This window comes from Lepidochelys kempii, chromosome 6 (assembly GCF_965140265.1).
Source record: "Lepidochelys kempii isolate rLepKem1 chromosome 6, rLepKem1.hap2, whole genome shotgun sequence".
Classification (NCBI taxonomy): domain Eukaryota; kingdom Metazoa; phylum Chordata; order Testudines; family Cheloniidae; genus Lepidochelys; species Lepidochelys kempii.
In genome coordinates, this window is record NC_133261.1 from 63,678,192 (window position 1) to 63,702,804 (window position 24,613).

General features: G+C 44.1%; 1 protein-coding gene across 22 annotated transcripts in view; it reads left to right on the forward strand.

Annotated features, from left to right (window-relative positions):
• Positions 1 to 24,613, forward strand: part of GPHN (gephyrin) — a 590,200-nt gene that overhangs the window by 507,298 nt on the left and 58,289 nt on the right. For all 22 annotated transcript variants that reach the window (XM_073348373.1, XM_073348352.1, XM_073348355.1 and 19 more), the window contains 2 exons: positions 7,057 to 7,112; positions 11,124 to 11,243. In XM_073348373.1, coding sequence (XP_073204474.1) covers positions 7,057 to 7,112; positions 11,124 to 11,243 — 176 coding nt within the window. The remainder of the gene's footprint in view (positions 1 to 7,056; positions 7,113 to 11,123; positions 11,244 to 24,613) is intronic.

The window sequence follows — 24,613 nt, forward strand, 5'->3', positions numbered from 1 at the left end:
AAAAAAAATTTAAAGAGGGAGCTTTTTGATAGAGTGCTGGCACACAAGAGGCTTTGATTTGTGAACAAAAACTATCTCTTGCTGCTTGGTTCCTATTTTGTCCAAGAAAACAGTACTATTGTGTACATTATTTGTAAATAAACAGGATTGCATCAAGATAATACCTGACTTCTTCAGTTTTTCCTCCTAACAGATACAAACCTGCAAGACGCAGAATGTTGGTGAACTGTTCAGGTTAAAAGCCATACAGATATTAGTATTATTATTAATATTTGTAAAATGTTTTTCACATTCCATTTCAGAAAAAGATGGCGATATTTGAGAATGGGAGTGATATGTTTGCACTGTTTTATATGTAAAAGAAGGTGGGCAATAGCATTCTGTGCATGCTCAACTCTGGAGAGTTGAAAATTTAGGAGGCTATAGTGAAGAGAGTTGCAGGAGTGGAGACAAGAGGAGATAAAGGAATGGATGAAGATTTCATCAGAGGTAGATTCCAGGCAGTGAAACTTAAAGGCATTGTTGCAGAGGTGATAAAATGGTAGGTTGATTTGCAGATCTCAGCCCTGAGATGAGAGTTCGAGGTAAAGGAACAGGATAGAGTTTCCCATGAGACATTAGCAGCTATTTAAACTGGAGGTGCAATTCATTGAGCTTTTTCTTGTTCCCAGATAAAAAGAGTTAAATTTTGGCATTTAGGCATAGCCCTGTAGTTGGTATGGTGAAAAGCTGCAGGGGGTCATCAATAGGCATCCTGCCTCAGGGAGGCACAATGTCTTTGGTTAGCTCTGCGGTAACATGGAGCAGAGAACTAGTTCATTAAACATGGCAACTAATTCCCTCCTGCACAGATGGCTAGTTAACAGAACCATGGCTCTTGCTATTCTCCAGCACTCTCTGACCCCTTTCCAGTAAGTTTCTTCCAGAGAGAGGGAGAGCAATTCAGTAGCTGCTCTTGCAGTCCCAAAACATGGGGAATGCAATTCTGGACAGCATTTACATGGGTGATAAAGCTCTTTAAAAGTTAAATCTGCTTTCAATGTGCAGTACACGTTGATCAAACTGACACCCTCGCTCTGCCTGTGTGGCTGCTAGCTACTAGTACCAATCTAACCCATATGATGAGCACATATGGGCCTCACTAATGTGTCCTCACTATTGTAAGACTGTTTAAAAATAGGCTTATGTATGAGACCAAGTTGTCACATTCCATATGTTGTAGTTTAACTTTTTTTTTAATTATTTCAGAAAATGAAAACTATTTCCAAAAAATAAAATAAAATCTAATATTGAAAGTTTAAGGAAACATGTACAGTTATATAATATTCTGTAAAACATGAGAACACCTGTTCAGAGCTGAATATCTTAGCCCCAGGACCACTTGCCATCAGGTACTGTTCTTAGGCATAAAGGTGGGGAAAGTTTTGGCTCAACTTTGTGAGTTACTTTCACCCTTTGCTATTTGAGAGTTTGGAGGTTAAGGGACCTAGTTGGACTTTTTTTTCAAGTGAAATTAATCTTTCCTTCAAAGATTAGTAAATTGGGTAGGCTTCCATCTGCAGATTTGTAGACTGGTTTCAGAATGTGAACTCAATAAAACATTACAAATGTAGCCAACCATACAGAGTAGCCATTCTTCCTGAAAGCAATTCTTCTCAGAGTGGTAAGGGAATCTAGATGTCTCTTTCTAGAGGACTGTTTGGGGTATTGAAATGAAACAAAGATTACTGTATAAGGTCATCATTGATTGGTCTTCACTACCAGGAATATTTTGAAACTGAACAGATTTAAAACGGATAAAAGGACATATTTTCAATGCAATGTATAATTAAACTATGCAGCTCACTTCCACAGGAAACTCTGGAAGTAAACAGCTCAAAAAGTTTTCCCTAAAGATTAGATATTTATACAGATAAGAATCGTGTCTAACTATACTAGCTAACATGAACAATTACAAAGATTATAAATTTTTATGCTCCAGAGCGTGAACTACCCATTGGGGTCCAGTGAAATTTCCTTTTATGGTATATAGTACTGTAGAATTTGATGCATTATGGTTTCTTTGCATTTTTTCTGAAATATCAAGCATTGACTGCTTGTCAAAGATGGATTTCCAGACTACTGTATATAGACAGTCTGTTTCAATGTGGCAATCTCTATGTGCCTATGAACCCTGTGTTGTTGAGGAGATAATGAAGAAATGCACTTCAGCAGCACAGTGTGTTTCACATCAACCAAGGCTACTCACTCAGTTTGAATAAAAGTTAAATCCACTTTTGAAGTGCATGGCATCTTGATTCAAGCTAACTTGAAATCATTTACTAGCATATTGGCAGCAAAGTAATGAAATGCACCTCATGGTTCTCAGTTCATCAATAAACCCTTGTGCAGAGCCAGATTTACACCTTATGAGCCCCGCACTCCCCATGTGGCCCTGCCTGGAGCCCCCTCCTGCGTTCCCATGTGGCCCTGTCTCTCTCTCTCTCTCTCTCTCTCTCACACACACACACACACACACACACACACACAGCCCTGTGTGGCCCACTCTGTTTCCTAACCTGGCTTGAAGAGGGCTGCTGTGACTTTTTACTTGAGGAAAAAATGCACCCACCACCCACCTGCTAGCTGTTTGTTGCCACCCGCCAGACCAGTCAGCCTCAGCCAGCTCAGGCAGTTCTGGTGCCACAGTGGCCTCTGGTGGGCAAAAGGCAGAACTGCCGAACATTTTCTTCAAGGGAAAAAAAATTCTGCCTCCCTTGGACAAGAATTCTGCGCATGCTGCAAATGTCACCTAAGGGGAGGGGGCATGATGTGAGCCAAGTGGTGTGTGGGGCATCTCAGCAGGGAGCAGGACAAATCAGGAAGCTCCCTCCCCCTCAAGAACTCCTGAGCAGTGTGGCCAGCAGCAGCAGGGCAGCAAAATAGCCCAACTTGCAGCAGCTAAAAAACCCTGCCAACTGACAGCTAAAAATAGCCCAATTGGGCTAGAAAATCACATATTTGGCAACTAGTACCAGTGCCTCTAGACATGCCTGCTGTGCTTAATTGGAAATCCGGCCCTACCCTAGTGCACTTTTGAGCTCATCCATTACTTGACTCCTGAATAGCAATTGGTGGCACATGGAAAACTCTGAAACATAATTTATTTAGAAACAGATCTACTTATATCATATATTGTCGGCCTTTCTTTCCCCATCTCATGTTTCCCTGCTAGCAACATTGGCATGAAAACAAGATTTTTATTTCTTAGTAGTTCATCTGCTCCTGTTATCTTTTCCTCAGCTCATCTTATGTTATAACCCTTCATTAGATACGTCATAATCAGTCCGTCCCAAAGCAACCACTTGTGGTATTAGGTAGGTAATGAGCAGTAGAAGCAGATGAACAACTATGAAACAAATTGCCTGTTTTCCTGGAGAACAAGATAATATATATACAGAAGATCTGAGAGGTAGGCAAAGTTATTTATTTAACAGCTGAGTACTGCTCTTTAAGGAAAGGAGTCAGTTAACGAAAAACATGGTTTGATTTTGAGATTACATTTTTAATATGATTTTATTTGGTTAAGAAAATAGCCAACACAACTCATTTAAAATTAAATGAAGTTTTTACTGTGCAGTGTTGTTATGTAATGCAGGCCCAAGAGGTTTGTCTGAAATAGCAGATACAACTAGACTTGTGAAATTAACTCACCACTGCAACAGACTATAGATTTGGCAAAAAGCACTTCCAACACTCCTTATTGGGGTCAATAGGTATTTACAGTAGTAATAATAATACTTAGTACTTTCCATCTAAGGATCTCAAAAACTCATCTAAGGATCTCAAAAAAAAAAATATTTGCCAGCCTCAAATATTCAAAAATCATGAGATTTTTTAAAAAACTATAAATCTGAGATTCTTTTTATTTGCTTCCTGATTTCTGAGTCTTAGGATGCACTTATTTCACATTTTCAAGCTTTTCTAACATCAGGAGGGCTAGAAACTTACTTTTTTTCTTTAATGAGAGCTGAGATTTTCATGTAATCTCTTGATTCCAATAGCTTTTAAGGGTTAAAGCAAATTTCTTAACCCAATAGGATTTTAAGACGAATACTAAACATTGTGAGACTCGTGATAGACTCTCGTGAGTTGGTGGCATTGTGAAAGACTTGATTCTGCGGCCCTTACTTGTGATGAGTAGTACTTTACTCCATGTGAAATTTCAGTGAAATCAGTGAGGCTACTTGTGAAGTAAGGTACTACTCAGTGAGAGAGAGAGAGACATTGACCACAGTTTAGTAAACATCACAACACCTTGGGGACATAGGTATGGTAAATACTTCCATTTTCCAGATGGGGTTTCTGAGAGTAAGAGAGATTAAGTCATTGAGAGCTCAGATTAGAACCCAAGGACTCGATTTTGTTCCAATTAACATCAATGATAAAATTCTGATTTCAGTGGGAGCAGGATTTCTAGTCTAGTCTAGATAGGTTCTTATGCTGCCCCCATCACTGTAGTTTCGGAGCCCCTTCCAGTAGTGCATTTAGTGACATGACTAACATCTGTCACAGTGGTTTGTTCTCTCTCTTATCCTCTCCCTAGGAGGAGAATTTTTGCATGCAGCGTACTGTTTTGTTTTGGTAAGTTTTCTGTTTGGGCTAGGTTTTTTTATTTGTTTTGAATAGAGAAGGCAGGTGCAACCAGGTTGTCTACATCAAGACACCCCTTTGTGGCCCATCAAGGTACACCTCAATCAGCTGTGTTTCCCTGACAGTTGGGTGTCACACTTCATGGATCCAGTGCCTTGATGTCTTAGCCCTCTGGCCATGGCACACTTGAGTCACACCCCTTCCAGGGCAATAGAGTCCAGAATAAAAGGAAAACAACTCAAACGCAAGGTCGTCCAAGGATTTGTCGGCAAGACCCTGCCCTTCTACTCAGGGCTTGTCTCCATGTGGCCAGTCTCTTTTATCTGTCTTCCTGGGTCCAGTCATCCCATCCTCTGGGAGTCTCATCCAGGCAGCGAACTGTCTCAGGATCTTGTCTAGAACCAGGCTTCCTCATCAAGGAAGACTCACAGTGCTGCTCTCTGTTCTTCCTGGTCTGTTCCCTAACTAAGCTGAGCCTCTTCCTTTAGGACCCCTCTCGATTCCCGAGAACTGCTGCAAGAGTAGTGGGGCTGGGCCAGTCGTGTCCACAGGCTCTTATTAACCCCCTCCCTGACAGTGTAGGGCCTATCTGCCCCATTGCAGCAGGTCAAAGAAATGCCCCTGGCACTTGGAGCGGAAGGTGGTAAGGTTTGTGACGATTCTTAGATCGTGTGGGAGTTCACTCCACAAGTTTCAGATCAGTCCCCAAGAAAATTCTATCTCCTGCACAGATAAACTTTACCCTAATGGTAGAAAGCTTCATTGTGCCTGAGGAGTGGTGTTATTGACCCTGGTCTTCACATCAGAGCTTTAGGCAATCTTCTAGCTATGTTGGGCCCAAGCCCCAAAGCACTGAGTGCCTTGAAAATAAGGAGAAATAAACCTTGAACGTGACTTGATATTCTGTGAGAAGCCAGCGTTGAGGGTGGATGATTAGATCCCAAGTCTCCTGACTTCCAATCCTGTACTCTTCCCCTAGGACGACATTGCCTCTAGATATAGAGGAGTCACTTTTGGGTGTAGCATGATCAAATGGTTAGAGCAGGTAACTAAGTGTCAGCACTCCTAGATTCTATTCCTGACTCCAGCTATGAGACCTTGAGGAAGTCACTTACTCTTCCTGTACCTCACATTCTTCTTCTGTAAAATATTGATAACACCTACCTCAGAAGGTTGTTGGGAGGTTTAATTAATTAACATTTGTTAAGCACTTAGAGATCCTCAAATGAAAGGTGCTATAAAAGCATAAATACAGTTCTTACAGGCAGAACACATAGCGACACCTATACACCTCCTAACACTTAATACTTCCCAGGATTTCAGTTGCTTCAAACTTCAGCTGTTTACACTGATAATTTCTGTGTTTGGTCTCTGCCTCAGAATTATATATTCAGTTTCAGCAAAAACAGTTTAAGAGTTTCTGAGAATAAGAGTAGGGAAAATATGGTCGTTATTCTCAATTGTTTCTTCGAACCTTTCTAGTGCCTCCAAAGCAGAAACTCAGCATTTGTCAGCAGAATTATCTTTGCTGTCCCCTTGAAAATCTGTCCAGATAAGGACAAATGAGCAGCCCTGGGAAATTGCCATTTGGACATACACAGTAAAACTGCAGCACTCATAAACCTTTGCCCACCTGCTCTCCCCCATCAAAATTCCCTTTTGTCTAAATGAAGGTGCACTGGGCTGGGACTGAGGAAATGATGAGTTCAGATATCACCTCTGACACTGACAGCTAGGAACAGAACCCGAGTCTCTAACATGGCATGTACAAGTCACATCTACGTAGCCCACTGTCTTTCAGAGCAAATGCGTCAGATGTACATGCTTGTCTATATTGTCTGTAACCACTGCACTAATAATTAAATCACATTCCTCCCAGAGGTAGGAAGGGAACCCAGAAATCTTGATATCCAAAATTCTGCTGTTGTCTTCCAAACAGTTATGTAACATACTGGCAAAATATATACATATCACGGCCCCCTGTCTGGTGGCAGTTTCACAGAGAGGATAACCAACTCTTGCTGTTACCTCTACCTCATGAAGTTGAGGCTTTTATCTTAAGAATATTATGTACAACTGGAAATCTTTGATATTAAGATAATATCCAATGGTTTCCTTTTACGTTCTCCCAGACTTCTGCATAGCCTTGGAAGAACTTGGAACAATGAGTCTATCTGAGCAATTCTGTGGTAGAAATATTATTATATAACCTGTGATTAGCAAATTCATAAATACATCTTAAAATAGACCTAAAAGTTCAAAATGTTTTGCAAAATATTCATATCCTCTCATACAGGTTCTAAAGAAGCAACTCTAAACTAAATCTTGGATTATTCTAAGATTCTCCCATTCTTGGTTTCTAATTTTCCCATTTGCAATGGTTCAATATTTTTATCATCTTCTTTCTTCTGTATTGTCTTACAGCTGCTGATGGCCCTGGGGATCGATTCATCATTGGGGAATCCCAAGCTGGTGAGCAGGTGAATGCAATTTCTTTTCTCCTCTTCTTTTTCTCTTTTTATTTAAGTTGTTTTTCTTCTCTTGTAAAACTAAGGATCTGATTTCTTTTTTTTTCTTTTAAACGTATGCCTTGTATTTGTGCTCTGGAATCCTCACAAGTGCTCCAAAGATTGTATTTGTTATTGAAGTTGACACTAAATAATTACGAAGTTGTGTACACTGTCTAGCCTGTAGCCATACAACTTGGGACATGATCTCAAATGCTAAGTAGTGTAAGATCAGGTCAGTACTTGCATAAGAGACTTAGAGGGAAACCCCAGAAGACCTTAAGGGGTAGTGTTGGTGATTTAGTAGGTGGTGGTCTTATGTATGAATAAGCAATAATCCAGTGCCTTAGGATGGTGTTAGGAGATGCTGTGCTGTTGATGGTGTAATTTTACAGAAAAGATAGAAAACCAAAGTCCTAACCACTTGTCCTTAAGAAATTTTCAAAGGGACCTCTAACCAGCATCTATTTGTACATGCACAACCAAGAAAGCTTATGCTCAAATAAATTGGTTAGTCGCTAAGGTGCCACAAGTACTCCTTTTCTTTTTGCGAATACGGACTAACACGGCTGTTACTCTGAAACCAAGAAATGAAAATTGTCTAAGAAATCTTAAAATATGCAGAATTACATGTAAGTGATTTTCCCTTCTTCTGACTGCCTGAAGTAGATGGCTCTTTACTAGGGCAGTCAAGCGATTAAAAAAATGTATCGTGATTAATCGTGCTGTTAAACAATAATAGAATATCATTTATTTAAATATTTTTGGATGTTTTCTACTTTTTCAAATATATTGATTTCAATTACAACACAGAATACAAAGTGTACAGTGCTCACTTTATATTATTTTTATTACAAATATTTGCACTGTAAGAAACAAAAGAAATAGTATTTTTCAATTCACCTCATACAAGTACTGTAGTGCAATCTCTTTATCATGAAAGTTGAACTTACAAATGTAGAATTATGTACAAAAAAACTGCATTCAAAGATAAAACAATGTAAAACTTTAGAACCTACAAGTCCAATCAGTCCTACTTCTTGTTCAGCCAATTGCTCAGACAAACAAGTTTGTTTACATTTGCAGGAGATAATGCTGCCCACATCTTGTTTATAATGTCACCTGAAAGTGAGAACAGGCATTTGCATGGCACTATGGTGGCCAGCGTTGCAAGAGATTTACATGGCAGATGCGATAAGGATTCATATGTCCCTTCATGCTTCAACCACCATTCCAGAGGAAATGCATCCATGCTGATGACAGGTTCTGCTCAATAATGATCCAAAGCAGTGCAGACTGACGCATGTTCATTTTCATCATCTGAGTCAGATGCCACTTGCAAAAGGTTGATTTTCTTTTTTAGTAGTTTGGGTTCTGTAGTTTCTGCATTGGAGTGTTGCTCTTTTAAGACTTCTGAAAGCATGCTCCACACCTCATCCCTCTCAGATTTTGGAAGGCACTTCAGATTCTTAAATCATTGGTCGAGTGCTGTAGCTATCTTTAGAAATTTCACATTGGTATCTTCTTTGCATTTTGTTAAATTTGCAGTGAAAGTGTTCTTAAAATGAACAACATGTGCTGGGTCATCATCCGAGACTGCTATAACATGAAATATATGGCAGAATGCAGATAAAACAGAACAGGAGACATACAATTCTTCTCCAAGGAGTTCAGTCACAAATTTGATTAACACATTTTTTTAACAAGCGTCATCAGCATGGAAACATGTCCTCTGGAATGATGGCTGAAGCATGAAGACACATGAATCAGCAGTGTCTCCCGTAAATGTAAACAAACTTGTTTGTCTGAGCGATTGGCTGAACAAGATGTAGGACTGATTGGACTTGTAGGGTCTAAAGTTTTACACTGTTTTATTTTGGAATGCAACTTTGTATGACTCTCAACAACTGGTTCACCTCAGGAGACAATGGTTTTCTGCATATGGGATTCGCGTGGCTGGGGGTTAGAATTTCCCAGCCTGGGGACATGGCAAAATAGAGTCAGAGATGGTATTAAAGAGGGGTGCTATCCCCTGGCTGGAAGGAAAGAGAAGACAGGAAGGACTCTACACATAGCCTAAAATGCTGACCAGACTTCAGGGCTTTTCTGCACTTACAGCGCTTGAGCTATGGCGCTTAGTGAAGACACTACCTACCTGACGGGAGAGCTTCTCCCATCGGTGTAGGTACTCCACCTCTCTGAGAGACAGTAGCTGTGTCAATGGGCAAAGCCTTCCGTTCAAAACAGTGCTGTCTACACTGGGGATTAGGTTGGTATGGGGATGTGGATTTTCCAGGCCCCTGAGCAACATAGTTATACTGACATAAGTTCCTAGTGTAGACCAAGCCTCAGACTCACATGAGGGTGGGGAGTGAAATCAGACTAATGGGGTGCTTCTGTCACGGTGCCTCAGTGGGGCCCAGCTGAGACTATTCACCAGATTCAGGACAAACTGCTGAGAAATAGATCAGACTCACCCCAAACTGGTGGTTATTCTATCATTAGATATACCACCAAGCCAGTAACAAAAGTAAACTTCTGTCTCCCCACATTGGTTAACAAGAAATCAAAAATGCAATCTCCTTAGGCATTCCAGCCCTTATCTGACCCCCCAAACACTGGACTCAATGATGAGTGGTTACTGAAACCAATTTCAACACATATAGGATCCTTCTAATCTCAAGAGACCAGCCATTTAGCCAGGTCAATATATAACTCAGCTCTTACCCAATAATCACACTGCTGCCAATCCTTTAGTAACTAAAATCTAAAGGTTTATTAATAAAAGAAAATAAGAAGAGAGTTAAAATGGTTAATAGATCATATACCTACAATAATTGCAATGTCCTTATATCAGGTTTATAGCAGTGATATTATAGACTTCTGATTTGTAAAGTCTCTCTGGTAACTTCCAAAAGATTGGAAGGTCCTCACTCCATAGTTCAGTATGTTCCTTTCAGTTGTAAATCCACAGTCCAGAGAATCAGGGCAGGAAAGAGGCAAAATGTGTTTTTCTTTATTTATTCTTTTCTCAAATGATTAGGGTCAAATGATAATTTTACTATGGATTTTGGAAAATGTATATTATAAAAAATGTCTTAGTGACAAATTAAAAAAACACACTTTTGTTTCACATCGTTTATTTTTTCATGTTGCTACTGGTTATTTTTTCTGTAATACATAATGCATGCTTCTTATGAAGTTAGATTGTTTCTGCTAGGACTTTGTTCTGTACCATGGTTTTGTGTGATTACTATAGAGCAACTTCAAATTTACAAATTTTAGGCCTCAGCAAATAGATCTGCACGAGAGCAGATGCCCCATGCAAACCTCAATGTTTGGAGTTGATCTACCTCACAGTAATGGAGAAACCTGCTCAGAAGTGAAGCACGGGACATGTTTTTTCAGGAAGAGTTTTTCCTAACCAGCTTTGTTAGTTCTTTCATTTTCAAAAATGCATTTTAGTGCTAGTAAAAGTCTGCAGCCCTGGAGACCACAGTCCTCTATTCAAAGACCATATACCACAGTGGCTCTTTGCCTGTGTGCTTCATCCCCAACTCAGAATGACCACCTCTTTTTGTGACAGGGGAGTTAATTCTCCTGATCTAATCATTCTTTGGCTTCTTTACCAAAGGGCATCAATATATTACCCATTGTGATAGTTTCAGTCATTTTCCCAGAAGATAGGTGTCCACATCACAAAAAATAACTACCAGTTTATTTCATACTGCCATCAGATAATAACGGCTCTCAATTACTAATGAGCTGAGTCAGATTTGAACCTGTTTTATTCTTTAATTACCTAAGGGATTTACCCATATTAATTCCACTAACTCATATCAAGAAAAAAATAAGCCATGCTATGAAAAGGATTTATTACTCTCCAGTTTATTTCTGCAGTGTTCAAATGTTTTCAGGTTTTCCCATTCCCTTGTTAAAAGTAAATTAGTTGTCATCATTTGCTTGTTTGTTTATTGTTTTCAGCCAACTCAGACTGTGATGCCTGGTCAGGTAATGCGGGTTACAACAGGTGCTCCAATCCCTTGTGGTGCTGATGCTGTGGTGCAAGTAGAAGACACAGAACTCATCAGGGAATCAGATGATGTGAGTCATAATTAAAAACTCATTATGCTAGTAATTCTGTGTGCAGTAGCATGGTACCAGGGATTGCAAAGATTCATTGTGCAATCCAGTAGCCTCCAAGGGGACATTGTGTCCTAGCGTCCATGCCATTCGTTTTTGGGTTTTTTTGCCCTGTTTATTAAGATTAGAGTACCAAATCCAGAAGGAGTCAAATACACTATACCTGACTCCTCTTCCTGGAATCTCATAAATCTCTCAATATTCCTGCTTCATGTAGTATCCTAGTCCATGCAGTCCTGTTGAAGGCTTATTTAGTCTCTTCTAGTATCTTGATTTGGGTTTTGAGATGCTGCAAACTCTTTATGCACTGAGAACTTGAGAATCTATATTAGTTGCATGCCCACTGGAAGCCTCTATCACTTATTGCATTGATATACGTTTCTATTAGCGGCAGGTAATAACAGGTTTGGTACTGAGAGCCTGCCTCAGTATTCTTTGCACAAGGAAGATAATACTGATCCAAATATCCCACCTGTTAGCACATCCTCAGAGGAGATATAACATGTTCATCAGAAGGAAATCTCAGGTTAGCATCTCTCAGTTAGAATCTGCATCATCTGCCCAAATTGTGCTACCTAGTAATCAGGCTCTGCTAGATCCTGCAAAAGTAAACTAGCATACTCCAGCAACAGTACTGCCCACTTGTAAAAGGGCTGATAAATACTATGTTCCATCTAAAGTTTAGGAGTTTCTGGTTTCTCATCCCCCTCCCAACTCCCTGGTTGTTGAAGCTTTAAATGAACGTGGAAGGCAACACCACCACTAAATCAACACCATACGTCAAAGATCAGAAGCATCTCAGTTTGTTTGGTCACAAATCATATTCGTTTGCAATTCTGCAGTTTAGAATCATAAACTATCAGACACTTGATGGCAAAATATAATCACACCAACTACTCAAAGTTCAATTTATTTATTGAGCATTTACCACCAGAACAGATAGACCAATTTCAACCAATCATTACAGAGGGTCATCTTCTTGCCAGAACATCCCTGCAGGCCTCTTTGGATGCCACTGACATAGCTGCTTTCTCTGTTTCTACAGTGGTAGTCATGAGAAGGGCCTCCTGGCTTCAGCACTCAGGATTTCTGAGGAAGGTCCGGAACACAGTAAAGGACCTTGCCTTTGACAGCTTAATTTACACAACTGTGCATAAAAGGAAATTTAGTAAATCCCAGACAGTGCAGAGATCTCATCTTGTTCAATTCTCCAGCTTCCAGAGACCTTATGAACCCCAATGAAAGAGGCAGAGGTTCCAGAAAAAGAGGCCGTCTGCTGCAAAGGCATTGACCTCACAACCCTCCTCATCAAAAAAAACATTTTGATGGGGTGGTCAAGGTTCTGATTTACCTTCCCCTTACTAACTGCAATGGTTCAGATGCCTTCCTTGCTTCAGGGATGACCTTTCTCACTTCCGACAAGCTTGGAAGCATATCACTATATACAGGTGAGTTTTGGAGATCATATCAGCAGGGTACTCCACTTTACTTTCCTTCCTATACCCCTTCTCTCTCCCTCTTCAAGGACCCCTCTTGTGAGCATCTTCTAGAACAGGAAATAGACTTCCTTCTGAACTTAGGTGCTATAGAAACAGTCCCTGTAAAAGATAGAGGGAAGTGGTTTTATTCCAGGTACTTTCTGGTTCCAAAAAAGAATGGCAGGTGGAGACCCATTCTAGATCTAAGGCTTCTCAAGAGGTTCGTGAAGATAATAGAAATTCAAAATAACACTTACAGCAATAATACCATCATTGGACCTAGGAGATTGGTTCTTGGCCCTCAACCTACAAGATGCATATTTCTATATAGTGATTCACCTTTCCCACAGAAGGTTCCTATTCCACTCTAGCTCAAGACCACTTTCAATAAAGTGCTTCCATTCAGCCTCCCTTCTGCTCCCAGCGTGGTTTTGAAGGTTCTGTCAGTCGGAGCAGCTTATGTTTGCAGAAAAAGGAATCCTATTATTCGCATATTTTGATGATTGAATGCTAAAGAAGTGCTTCTGCAGCAAGATCTCAGTCGCAATTAGCACTATTTCTCAGCCTGGGACAGCAGTTAAATATTCAGAAGTTCACCTTGACCCTGGTGCAAAGATTGGAATTCATAACTCGATGTGGTAGCAGCCGAAGACTACCTCCCAATTCGCAGGTTTACAACCATAGCAAATTTAGTCACTATAGTTCAAATCAGTCCCTAGACATCAGTCAAAAAAATGGATCCGGTTGTTGGGGCATATGGCAGCTTGTACTTTTGTGATAAGCCAGTGAGGTTGCACATGTGTTGCCTCCACCGTTGGCTCAGAACTGTTTATTCACCAAGCAAACACAGCTTGAAGAAACTACTCTCAGTGCCTATAGTTGTGAAGAAGTCCCTCAACTGGTGGAAAGACCCTCACAATGCTTTCATAAGAGCCCCCTTTGCTCAGCTGTCTCCAGTGGTCATAACAACAACAGATGCATTCCTGTTCTTCTTTGAGTGCTTGTTCATATCAATTCCAATTAGGTGTGTGTGCACCACGTGCACAGTTCTCCGGAAGGTTTTACTCCTAGCAGCATCCATCGGGTCGGCTCTAGAGCCCCCTGGAGTCGCGTCTTCATGGCACCGTATATGAGGCCCTTCTTACCACCAGTGACAGTCATTGGAGCATTTCGTCTCTCGTGTTCAACAAGCAATTCTCTAGCGTACTATGTCTGTAAATAGCTAAAGACCATTTTTAAAAAATTGTTTGTAATTAGTTAGATATTTGGAATCGGGGTACTGGGGTGTGTTTTCCCTCCCCCGTTTCCCTCTCCCTCTCCCGGGCCCATGGCATTCCTCAGACCCAGGGGTTTAAGCCATTTGAGGTTTGCCAGAAGTCTATGCCCCAGGGCAACCCACACTTGGCTTGTCTAAAGTGCTGGGGGAGTCCCATCGAATGGACAGGTGTAAGATTTGTCAGAGTTTTTGCCCCCACATGAAGAAAGAGAGGGACCACAGATTAAAGTTACTGCTAATGGAAGCAGCTCTGCGCCCTCAGTCTGAGTTGAACCCCATGGACATGACACTGGGCTTTTCAGCATCGGTGCGCAGTGTGCCAGCTTCAGTCCGGGAGATGCCAAGGAAGGACTCTGGGATCTGCACTCCACGTTGCCAAGCATGGCGCAGAATCAATCTCGGCACCGCTCACAGTCTCCTGTCCCAAAGAAGCAGCACAGGAAGACTGATAGAGGGCGCTCCCCTTCCCATGCAAGGGAACGGGAACCACCCAAGGGAGGGCAACTGGTGCAAGACCGCACCACCCCTCCAACTCAACAGCCAGCACCGTCGACTCCAGGTCTATGGGAGGGACCATTGATTCCAGTGCCAGTGGAGGAGACCCAGGTGGAAGATTTGGACCTTCCTTCCACACCTGAAACTTATGAGGCAGTGCGGGATCTGATAACTCTGACAGGTCCACATTCTCCTGACCACGGTGCCACTGCACCAGCCCGGAGGCCCCAAATGACACCAGTGCAGTCCAGGGGCAAGCTGGCTATGACTCAGCAACAATCTCCATCACCCTGGTGCACGGTGCCACCATGGTCTCTGCGCACACACTCACTGGAGTCCGAATCAGACATGGACTCATGTGTGTCCCGGAGAAGCCGGCACTATAGCCACCGGCACTCCCAGACAGCAGGGATGACTCAAACCTTCCCCACTGTACTGTGGCCAACACAATGGCAAGTACCAGCTCAGATGCCAACTTAGTGGCCCTTCTGGACACCATGGGCTTACTACCAGTCCCAGGGGTCTGCCTTTGCATGCTCCTTTTTGGTCACTTCCAAGAGAAGGACTGTGTCCAGGGCCAGGGAGCTCTCCCAAGCATTAGCCACTACTAGCACCACAATTGGTACTGCACCCATCACCGACCGCAGAACCGGTGCCGGCACTGACAGCAGGACCAGCACTGACACAGACAACAGAGCCAGCACCGCACCCGGCAGCACCATATCCGGCACCGCAGCTATGATCAGTTCCACGGAAGGTACCACAGCCGGTGCAGCGACCGGTGCTGTGGCTGGCACCAAGGCAGACTCCGATTTGGGGGTGGAATCACAGTGTTTTGAGGAGCCAGACGGGCAGGAGGGGCCCTCCCTTGTTCGGGGCTCCTGATTATTGTCTCCAGATGAGGCAGTGGCAGGAACATCCTTGGGGCCTTGCCTTCCCAACAGCAGAGCCCACCTTGAACTTCTCAGGTGGGTCGTTCAAAACCTTGGGATACAGATGGAAGAGGTCACTGAGGTGTCAGATCTAATGGTGGACGTTTTATCCCTGGCATTTTATCATCAGGGTGGCCCTTTCCCTGATTAAAACCATTCAGAAGAACACAAAAACTCTCTGGCAAACACCATCCTCTCTGGCTTCTACAGCTAAAGGAGTCAAGAGAAAGTACTTTGTGTCCTCCAAGGTCCACCCCCCACCAGACTCATTGATGGTGGCGGCTGTCAATGAGAGGGAGGGTCAAGGGCAACAAGGGCCTACCCCTCAAGCTAAGGTTGCAAAGAAGCTGGACCTCTTCGGGAGGAAGATAAACTCCACCAGTGGGCTCTAGCTTCAAATCGCAAACCAGCCATCGATCCTTAGCCGTTTTAACTTTAAGTCATGGGACGCAATGTCAAAATTTTCAGACCTTGTCCCACCAGACTCTAAGCCAGAATCCTTGGCTCTCATGGATGAGGGCAAGACAGTCACCAGAATGTCGCTGCAAGTGGCATTAGACTCGGCAGTCTCTACAATGCAAGTGATGTCCTTGGGCATCGCAATGTGCCATTGCTCATGGCTGCAGGCCTCAGGCCTCCCCAGGGAGGTCCAACAGGCAATTCAGGATCTCCTGTTGAGGAGGCCACATTATTTTCAGAGAAAACGGACTTGAGACTCCACAGTTTGAAAGACTCCCGAGCCACTCTGAGATCGCTGGGACTCCTGCCACCCAGCATAGACAATTTAGGCCTCATCCCATGACACGACTATACCAGGGGCAGTCTAAGCAGGACCAGAACTGTAGGCAACCTAGAAATCTGAATCGCCGTCGCCAACCCCAGCCACCAAACAACAGGGGCTCTGGGTCGAACAGGCAACCACCAGGCCCTAGGCAGACCTTTTGAGGATGTGCTTGAGGACATTATACCAGCCTCCCAACTGGATCCTTGTTTCCTGTTTTTGGCACATCTGTCCCACTTCTACTGAGTGTGGTCCCAAATCACCTCAGACAGTTGGGTCCTCCACCTGGTAGAAATGGGATATTCTCTCCAATTTTTCTCTCTCACCCTCTCACCCCCCTTCACTCATCTAGGAGGTACAAATCCTCCTATCAGCGGGGGCTGTGGAGGAGGTTCCGCTGGAGCTCAGCAGAAAAGGTTTTACTCCCGTTATTTCCTAATACCAAAACAAAGGGGGCCTCAGACCCATCTTGGACCTGCGCAATCTCAACAAGTTAATGAAGAAACTAAAGTTTCTTATGGTCTCTTTGGCCACTATCTTCCTGTCCCTGGATCCTGCAGATTGGTATGCTGTCCTTGACTTGAAGGATGCATACTTCCACATTTCCATAATCCCGCCACACAAGTGCTTCTTAAGGTTTGTAGTCTGGAGTTCCCACTACCAATTTACAGTACTACCATTCAGCCTATCATCAGCACCTCGGGTGTTCGCCAAATGTATATCGGTCATGCCGCTTTTCTGTGGAAGAGGCGGGTTCAGGTATTTCCTTTCCTAGACGAGTGGCTAGTCAAGGGCCAGTCCAACAGACTGTGGATCAACGTGTCTGCCTCATAAGATCCACCTTCAGCGCATGGGTCCTAAACACTCAAAAGTCAACGCTCATCCTTATTCAGAGAATAGAGTTCATAGGGGCAGTGCTAGACTAAAGACAGGCCAGAGCGTTCCTACCTCAATCCCGCTTCCAGACCATTCATGACATCATACAGGACCTCAAACGATTCCCTATAACCACAGTAAGAAGTTGCTTAAAACTCCTAGGTCACATGGCATCTTGCACGTATGTAGTGCAACATGTGAGGCTCAGACTCAGACCTCTCCAAGCTTGGCTAGCATCGGTGTATCAACCGAGAAGGCACAGCTTAGACAAGGTGGTTACCCTTCCACTGGGTGTTCTCAGGTCTCTTTGCTGGTGGCTCGACCCGCACTTGGTGTGTGCAGGGTTTGCATTCTCCAAACCCTGTTCCTGACCACAGACTCCTCGGCCATGGGGTGGAAGGCGCACTTTGGAGAGCACAGAACTCAGGGTCTCTGGTCTCTGAAGGAACTGATGCTTTACATCAAATGTGAGGGAGCTCAGGGCAGTCCAGCTGGCATGTCAGGCATTTTGGCCTCTCCTGGAGGGCAAGTGCATTTCGGTCCTGACAGACAATAAAACAGTGATGTTTTATATCAACAGACAGGGGGAGCATGTGCCTCTCCCCTGTGTCAGGAAGCCCTCAAGCTCTGGGAGTTCTGCATAGCAGACTCCATATTTTTGGAAGCGTCCTATCTTCCACGGTCGCAGAATGAACTAGCAGACTATCTCAGCAGGTCTTTTCACAATCACGAGTGGTCTATCCACTTGGATGTAATAAGCAATATGTTCCAACTGTGGGGAATTCCCCAGATTGATCTGTTCGCCACAAGGACCAACAGGAAGTGCCTACAATTCTGCCCCTTCCTGAACCACAGCCCAGGTTCATTGGCAAATGCTTTTCTGCTTCCATGAAAGGAATGCCTTTTCTACCCGTTCCCTCCTATGCCACTGATTCACAAGGTCTTTTTCCCGAAACCTCATGCCAATAGCTGCAAGCAGAGGCTCCACTACCTGGAAGTGCGGCATGCACTGGCATTTTACATTAAATGAACTAAGCCATTCTGCAAGTCGAACCAGCTGTTTGTTGCGGTAGCAGACAGGATGAAAGGCCTCCCAGTGTCCACGCAAAGGATATAATCGTGGATCATATCCTGTATACGGACTTGTTACGACCTGGCAAAGGTCCCTGCCCCCGCTCTGACTGTGTACTCCACCAGAGCCCAGGCATCCTCGGTGGCCTTCCTGGCCTAGATACTGATCCAGGAGATATGTAGAGCAGCAACATGGTCTTCGGTCCACACCTTCCCTTCACATTATGCCATCGCCCAGCACACCAGGGACAATCATAGAATATCAGGGTTGGAAGGGACCTCAGGAAGTCATCTAGTCCAACCCACTGCTCAAAGCAGGACCAATCCCCAATTAAATCATCCCAGCCAGGGCTTTGTCAAGCCTAACCTTAAAACCTCAAAGGAAGGAGATTCCACCACCTCCCTAGGTAACGCATTCCAGTGCTTCACCACCCTCCTAGTGAAAAAGTTTTTCCTAATATCCAACTAAACCTCCCCCACTGCAACATTACTCCTTGTCCTGTCATCTGCTGCCACTGAGAACAGTCTAGATCCATCCTCTTCAGAACCCCCTTTCAGGAAGTTGAAAGCAGCTATCAAATCCCCCCTCATTCTCCTCTTCTGCAGACTAAACAATCCCAGTTCCCTCAGCCTCTCCTCGTAAGTCATGTGTTCCAGTCACCTAATCATTTTTGTTGCCCTCTGCTGGATGCTTTCCAATTTTTTCACATTCTTCTTGTAGTGTGGGGCCCAAAACTGGACACAGTACTCCAGATGAGGCCTCACCAATGTCGAATAGAGGGGAACGATCACGTCCCTCAATCTGCTGGCAATGCCCCTACTTATACAGCCCAAAATGCCATTAGCCTTCTGGGCAACAAGGGCACACTGTTGACTCATATCCAGCTTCTCGTCCACTGTAACCCCTAGGTCCTTTTATGCACAACTGCTGCCTAGCCACTTGGTCCCTAGTCTGTAGCAGTGCATGGGATTCTTCCTTCCTAAGTGAAGGACTCTGCATTTGTCCTTGTTGAACCTCATCAGATTTTTTTGGCCCAATCCTCTAATTTGTCTAGATCCCTCTGTATTCTATCCCTCCCCTCCAGCGTATCTACCACTCCTCCCAGTTTAGTGTCATTTGCAAACTTGCTGAGGGTGCAGTCCACGCCATCCTCCAGATCATTTATGAAGATGTTGAAGAAAACCGGCCCCAGGACTGAACCTTGGGGCACTCCGCCTGATACCGGCTGCTAACTAGACGTGGAGCCATTGATTGCTACCCGTTGAGCCCGATGATCTAGCCAGTTTTCTATCCACCTTATAGTCCATTCATCCAGCCCATACTTCTTTAACTTGCTGGCAAGAACACTGTGGGAGACAGTGTCAAAAGCTTTGCTAAAGTCCAGGAACAACACGTCCACTGCTTTCCCCTCATCCACAGAGCCAGTTATCTCATCATAGAAGGCAATTAGATTAGTCAGGCATGACTTGCCCTTGGTGAATCCATGCTTACTGTTCCTGATCACTTTCCTCTCCTCTAAGTGCTTCAAAATTGATTCCTTGAGGACTTGCTCCATGATTTTTCCAGGGACTGAGGTGAGGCCTATAGTTCCCCAGATCCTCCTTCTTCCCTTTTTTAAAGATGGGCACTGCATTAGCCTTTTTCCAGTCATCCGGGACCTCCCCCGATCGCCATGAGTTTTCAAAGATAATGGCCAATGGCTCTGCAGTCACATCCGCCAACTCCTTTAGCACCCTCAGATGCAGCTCATCCAGACCCATGGACTTGTGCTCATCCAGCTTTTCTAAGTAGTCCTGAACCACTTCATTCTCCACAGAGGGCTGGTCACCTCTTCCCCATGCTGTGCTGCCCAGTGCAGTAGTCTGGCGTGAAGACAGAGGCAAAAAAAGCATTGAATACATTAGCTTTTTCCACATCCTCTGTCACTAGGTTGCCTCCCTCATTCAGTAAGGGGCCCCTTACAATGCAGTATTCGGCAGGACTATGCTTCAATCAGTGATTCCATGAACCCTGACCCCACCTCCTAGGTAAGGCTTGGGAGTCACCTAATTGGAATCAATATGAGCAAGCACTCAAAGAAGAAGAAACGGTTACTCACCTTCTTGTAACTGTTGTTCTTTGAGATGTGTTGTTCATATCCATTCTAAACCCACCCGCCTTCCCCTCTTTTGGAGTATCTGGCAAGAAGGAACTGGGGAGGTGGTGGGTCAGCAAGGCCCTATATGCAGTACCATGAAGGTGTGACTCCAGGGGGCTTCAGAGCCGACCCGACAGATGCTGCTAGGGGAAAAACCTTCCGGTAAACTGTGCATGTGGTGTGCACACACTAATTGGAACGGATATGAGCAATACATCTCGAAGAACAACAGTTACAAGAAGGTGAGGAACCATTTCTTGGGTTGGGAGGAGCACATCTCAATGCATACTTCTCAGAGCGGATGGTCATCTTACAAACTCACTCTACACATCAAGTTGATGGAACTCAGGGCAGTCAGGAATACCTGTCTCCATTTTATGCCATTGATCAGGGGCAAATTTGTTAAGATTATGACAGACAAAGAGTCATGCATGGTTTATATCTGTTGTCAAGGGGGAGCGAGTTCACCCTCCCTCTGCACTGAAGCAATGAGACTCTGGAATTGGTGCATATGAAATCACCTCAGCATCTCAGCAGCTTACCTACTGGGCATTTGAAACATCACCACAGATTCCCTTAGCGGACGCTTCTCTCAGGATCATAAGTGGGAGATAGATCCCTTTATGCCCCACCATGTATTTCAGTGTTGGGGCATCCTACAGATAGACCTGTTCACCATGATCAGAAACAGGAAGTGCTTCCAGTTCTGCTCGAGAGGGGGACTGAGTCGCCACTCCTTGGGAGATGCGTTTCTCCTTCACTGGACTTTGAATCTCTTGTATGTGTTTCCTCCAATCCTCTAATATCCAAGCTGCTGATCAAGATGAGGAAAGACAAAGCCAGAGTTTTTCTGGTGTTTCCAACATGGCCAAGACAAGCATGGTTTTCTTACCTAATCCAGTTGGCTGCTTGTCAACTGATCACCTTCCGATCATCCCCCATCTTCTCTCTTAGGATGCCAGTCAAATTCTTCACCCAACCTCAAGATTCTTCACTTCAGGGCATGGCTGATCAGTGGTTCGCGGGAGGAAGTGAGAAGAGTATTGTTACATAATAGGAAGCAGTCTATCTGTCATAGCTACAAAAGTGGATGAGACTCAGCCACTGATCAGACCTAAGAAACCTTCTACCTGCATCCGCTTCACTGTCAGATATACTAGATTACATCCTAGAACTAAAGAAGCCAGTTTTGTCTTTGAGTTCAATTAGGATACATTTGGCAGCTATTACAGCCTTCCATTTCCCAGTAGAGGGCTTTTCAGTGTTCAGACATTTGATGATGGTGAGATTTCTCAAGGGGTTGGGGAATCTCTTTCCAAGAGAGAAACATCCTGCCCGGGTTTGGGACCTTAACATGGTGATTATATGCTTTATGAGGCCTCCCTTTGATCCGGTGGCAACCTATCAACTGATCTATGAAAACGGCCTTCGTGGTAGCCATTACTTCTGCACAAAGAGTTGGGGAGATAGGGGCTGTGATGGCATATCCCCCCTTCAGAGTATTCTTCAAGGACAAGATCACATCATGACCACATCCCAAATTTTTACTGAAGGTGTCACCTAACTTCCACATTAACCAGTCTATTCATCTTCCAGTGTTCTTTCCTAAACCACACCTGAACAAGGAGGATGTGATATTACATACACTCAATGTCAGAAGTGTATTAGCCTTGGACAGGACTAAGTCGTTTAGAAAATCTCCCTGATTCTTTGTGTCTATGGTGGACAGATCTCCAGTTTCCAAGCAAAGACTCTTTAGATAGATATCTGGCTATATTACTTTTTGTTATCAATCTAATGATCTCCAACCTCCTTCTAGAACAGTGGTTCCCGAACTTTAACAGCCCACGAACCCCTTTCACTAAATTGTGAAATCTCGTGAACCCCATCCTAAAAATGAATATTTCCAGGGATTTAAGTTTAAATTTCCTTCGCACTCCGTGAGGCTCCTGCTGCTGGACCCCATTGACCGCCCCGGTCAACTGAGCTCCACTGAGCTCAGGCTGCAGGTCCCACTGACCGCTGGGACTTGGGCTGTCAGCCCCAACTGCCCAGCCCCACTATTCCTGGGGCTCAGGCTGCCAGCCCTGTGCAGAGCACTGGGGTTCAGGCGGCCGGCTCCCCCGCTGACGGCTCCCCCGCTGACGGGGGCAGGGCTCAGGCTGCCAGCCCCAATTGCCCTGCCCTGCTCTCCCTGGGGCTCTGGCTGTCTGCCCTGCAACTGGGTCCCACCTGCAGCCTCCAATGCCCGGGGTCCTCTGGCTGCCACTGTTCTAGAGAGCTAACCCATTTAACTCTTTTGCTACTTCACTAGCCTCTCTTATGAATTTCCCATTGCTGAGGTATGTAGAGCCGCAACTTGAACCTCCATACACACCTTTTCAGAATATGATGCAGTAATTCATGACTCAGCTTCTGATGCTGTGCTGTCTTTGATCTTGGACTTGACTCCAAAGTGCCCCCCACTTAGAGGGTTCTGCTTGAACCTGCTTGAGCACCCATAGGGACACTACTCAAAGAAGGAAGAGAGCTTACTGACCCTGTGCAGTAACTGTAGTTTTTCGAGATGTGCCCCCCTATGGGTACTTCACTACCTTCCCTCCTTCCCCTCTGCTTTGGAGTTCTCTGCTGTGGAGCTTTGAGGTAGTGAAGGAACTTAGGGCAGTTCATCTGTGCAGCTCTATATAGCCATGGTGCAGAACACGAAGTGGAACAGAGAATATCCGTGGCCTGAACGGGCACTGCTACCTGACATCTCTTATCAAAGGCACATGGGGCGTGTGGGCACCTGAAGGGGGGCACCCATGGGGACAACATCTTGAAGAACTACAGTTACTGCACAGGATGAGTAACCTCTCCTTCTGGGTCATAGGACCTCATGCACTTATGTAATACAGCAGGCCTGACTTCACCTATGCTCCATGCAAGATAGCATGTGGACATGAGAATGCAGATCGCCCCAAGAAGTCCTCTAATTGCTATATTGATGGAAGGACTGTCTCCAGGTATGCAAAGGAGTGCTGTTTTCTCCTCCTCTGCCTACCGAGAATGTTAGGAACCATTAGGAAAGGGATTTATAATAAAACAGTAAATATCATATAAATCCATGGTGTGCCCACACCTTGAATACTGTGTGTATTCTGCAGTTCTGGTTTCCCCATCTCAAAAAAGATATATTAGAATTGGAAAAAGTACAGAGAAGGGGAACAAAAATGATTGGGGTATGGAACAGCATTCATATGAGGAGAGATTAAAAAGACTGGGACTGTTCAGCTTGGAAAAGAGACAACTAAGGGGGGATATGGTAGAGGTCTATAAAATCATGAATGGTGTGGAGGAAATGTTATTTACCCCTTCTCATAACATAAGAACCAGGGGTCACCCAATGAAATTTAATAGGCAGCAGGTTTAAAACAAACATAAATAAGTACTTCTTCACAGAACACACAATAAACTTGTTGAATTCATTGCCGGGAGATGTGGTGAAGGCCAAAAGTATAACTGAATGAAAAAAAGAATTAGATAAATTCATGGAGGATAGGTCCATCAATAGCTGTTAGCCAAGACAGTCAGGGATGCAACCCCATGTTCTGGGTGTTCCTGAACCTTTGATTGCTGGGACTGGACAACAGGGGATGGATAAATTGCCCTGTTCTGTTCACACCCTCTGAAGCATCTGGCACCAGCCACTGTCGGAAGACAGGATACTGGCCTACATGGACCATTGGTCTGACCCATTATGGCCATTCTCATGTTCTATCTATACCATCTATCTATGAAAATAGCCTTTGTAGTAGCTATACCATCAGCTCTAAGGGTACGGGGGATTCAGGCTGTCATGGCTAATCCACCTTAAACAATGTTCTGTAAAGACAAAGTGACTGCTGAAATGTCTATCTAATTATATTAGATCACGTTATGAGTTAGCTAGAGTAGATCCACCCATGCAGGTTACAGCTCACTCCATCAGGGCTAGGAAGCTTCAACAGCTCCTCTGAGAAGCATAGCAGTTTCATAAATTTGCAAGGAAGCAACATGGGGTCAGTCTTTCACCTAGTATTATTCATTATTTGAGGACTTAAGAGCAGATGTTCACTTTGGCAGAGGTGTCCTGCAATCAATGTTTAAATAGGACTCTTAGCACTCATGTCCTGTTTATGAGTCACTGTGTGCAAGTCACCTGAAGTGAAATATATATGAACAGTCATTCAAAGAAAGAACAACTACTTATTTTACAATCACTGGTTCTTCGAGATATGTTGTCCACCTGGATGTCCATGATCT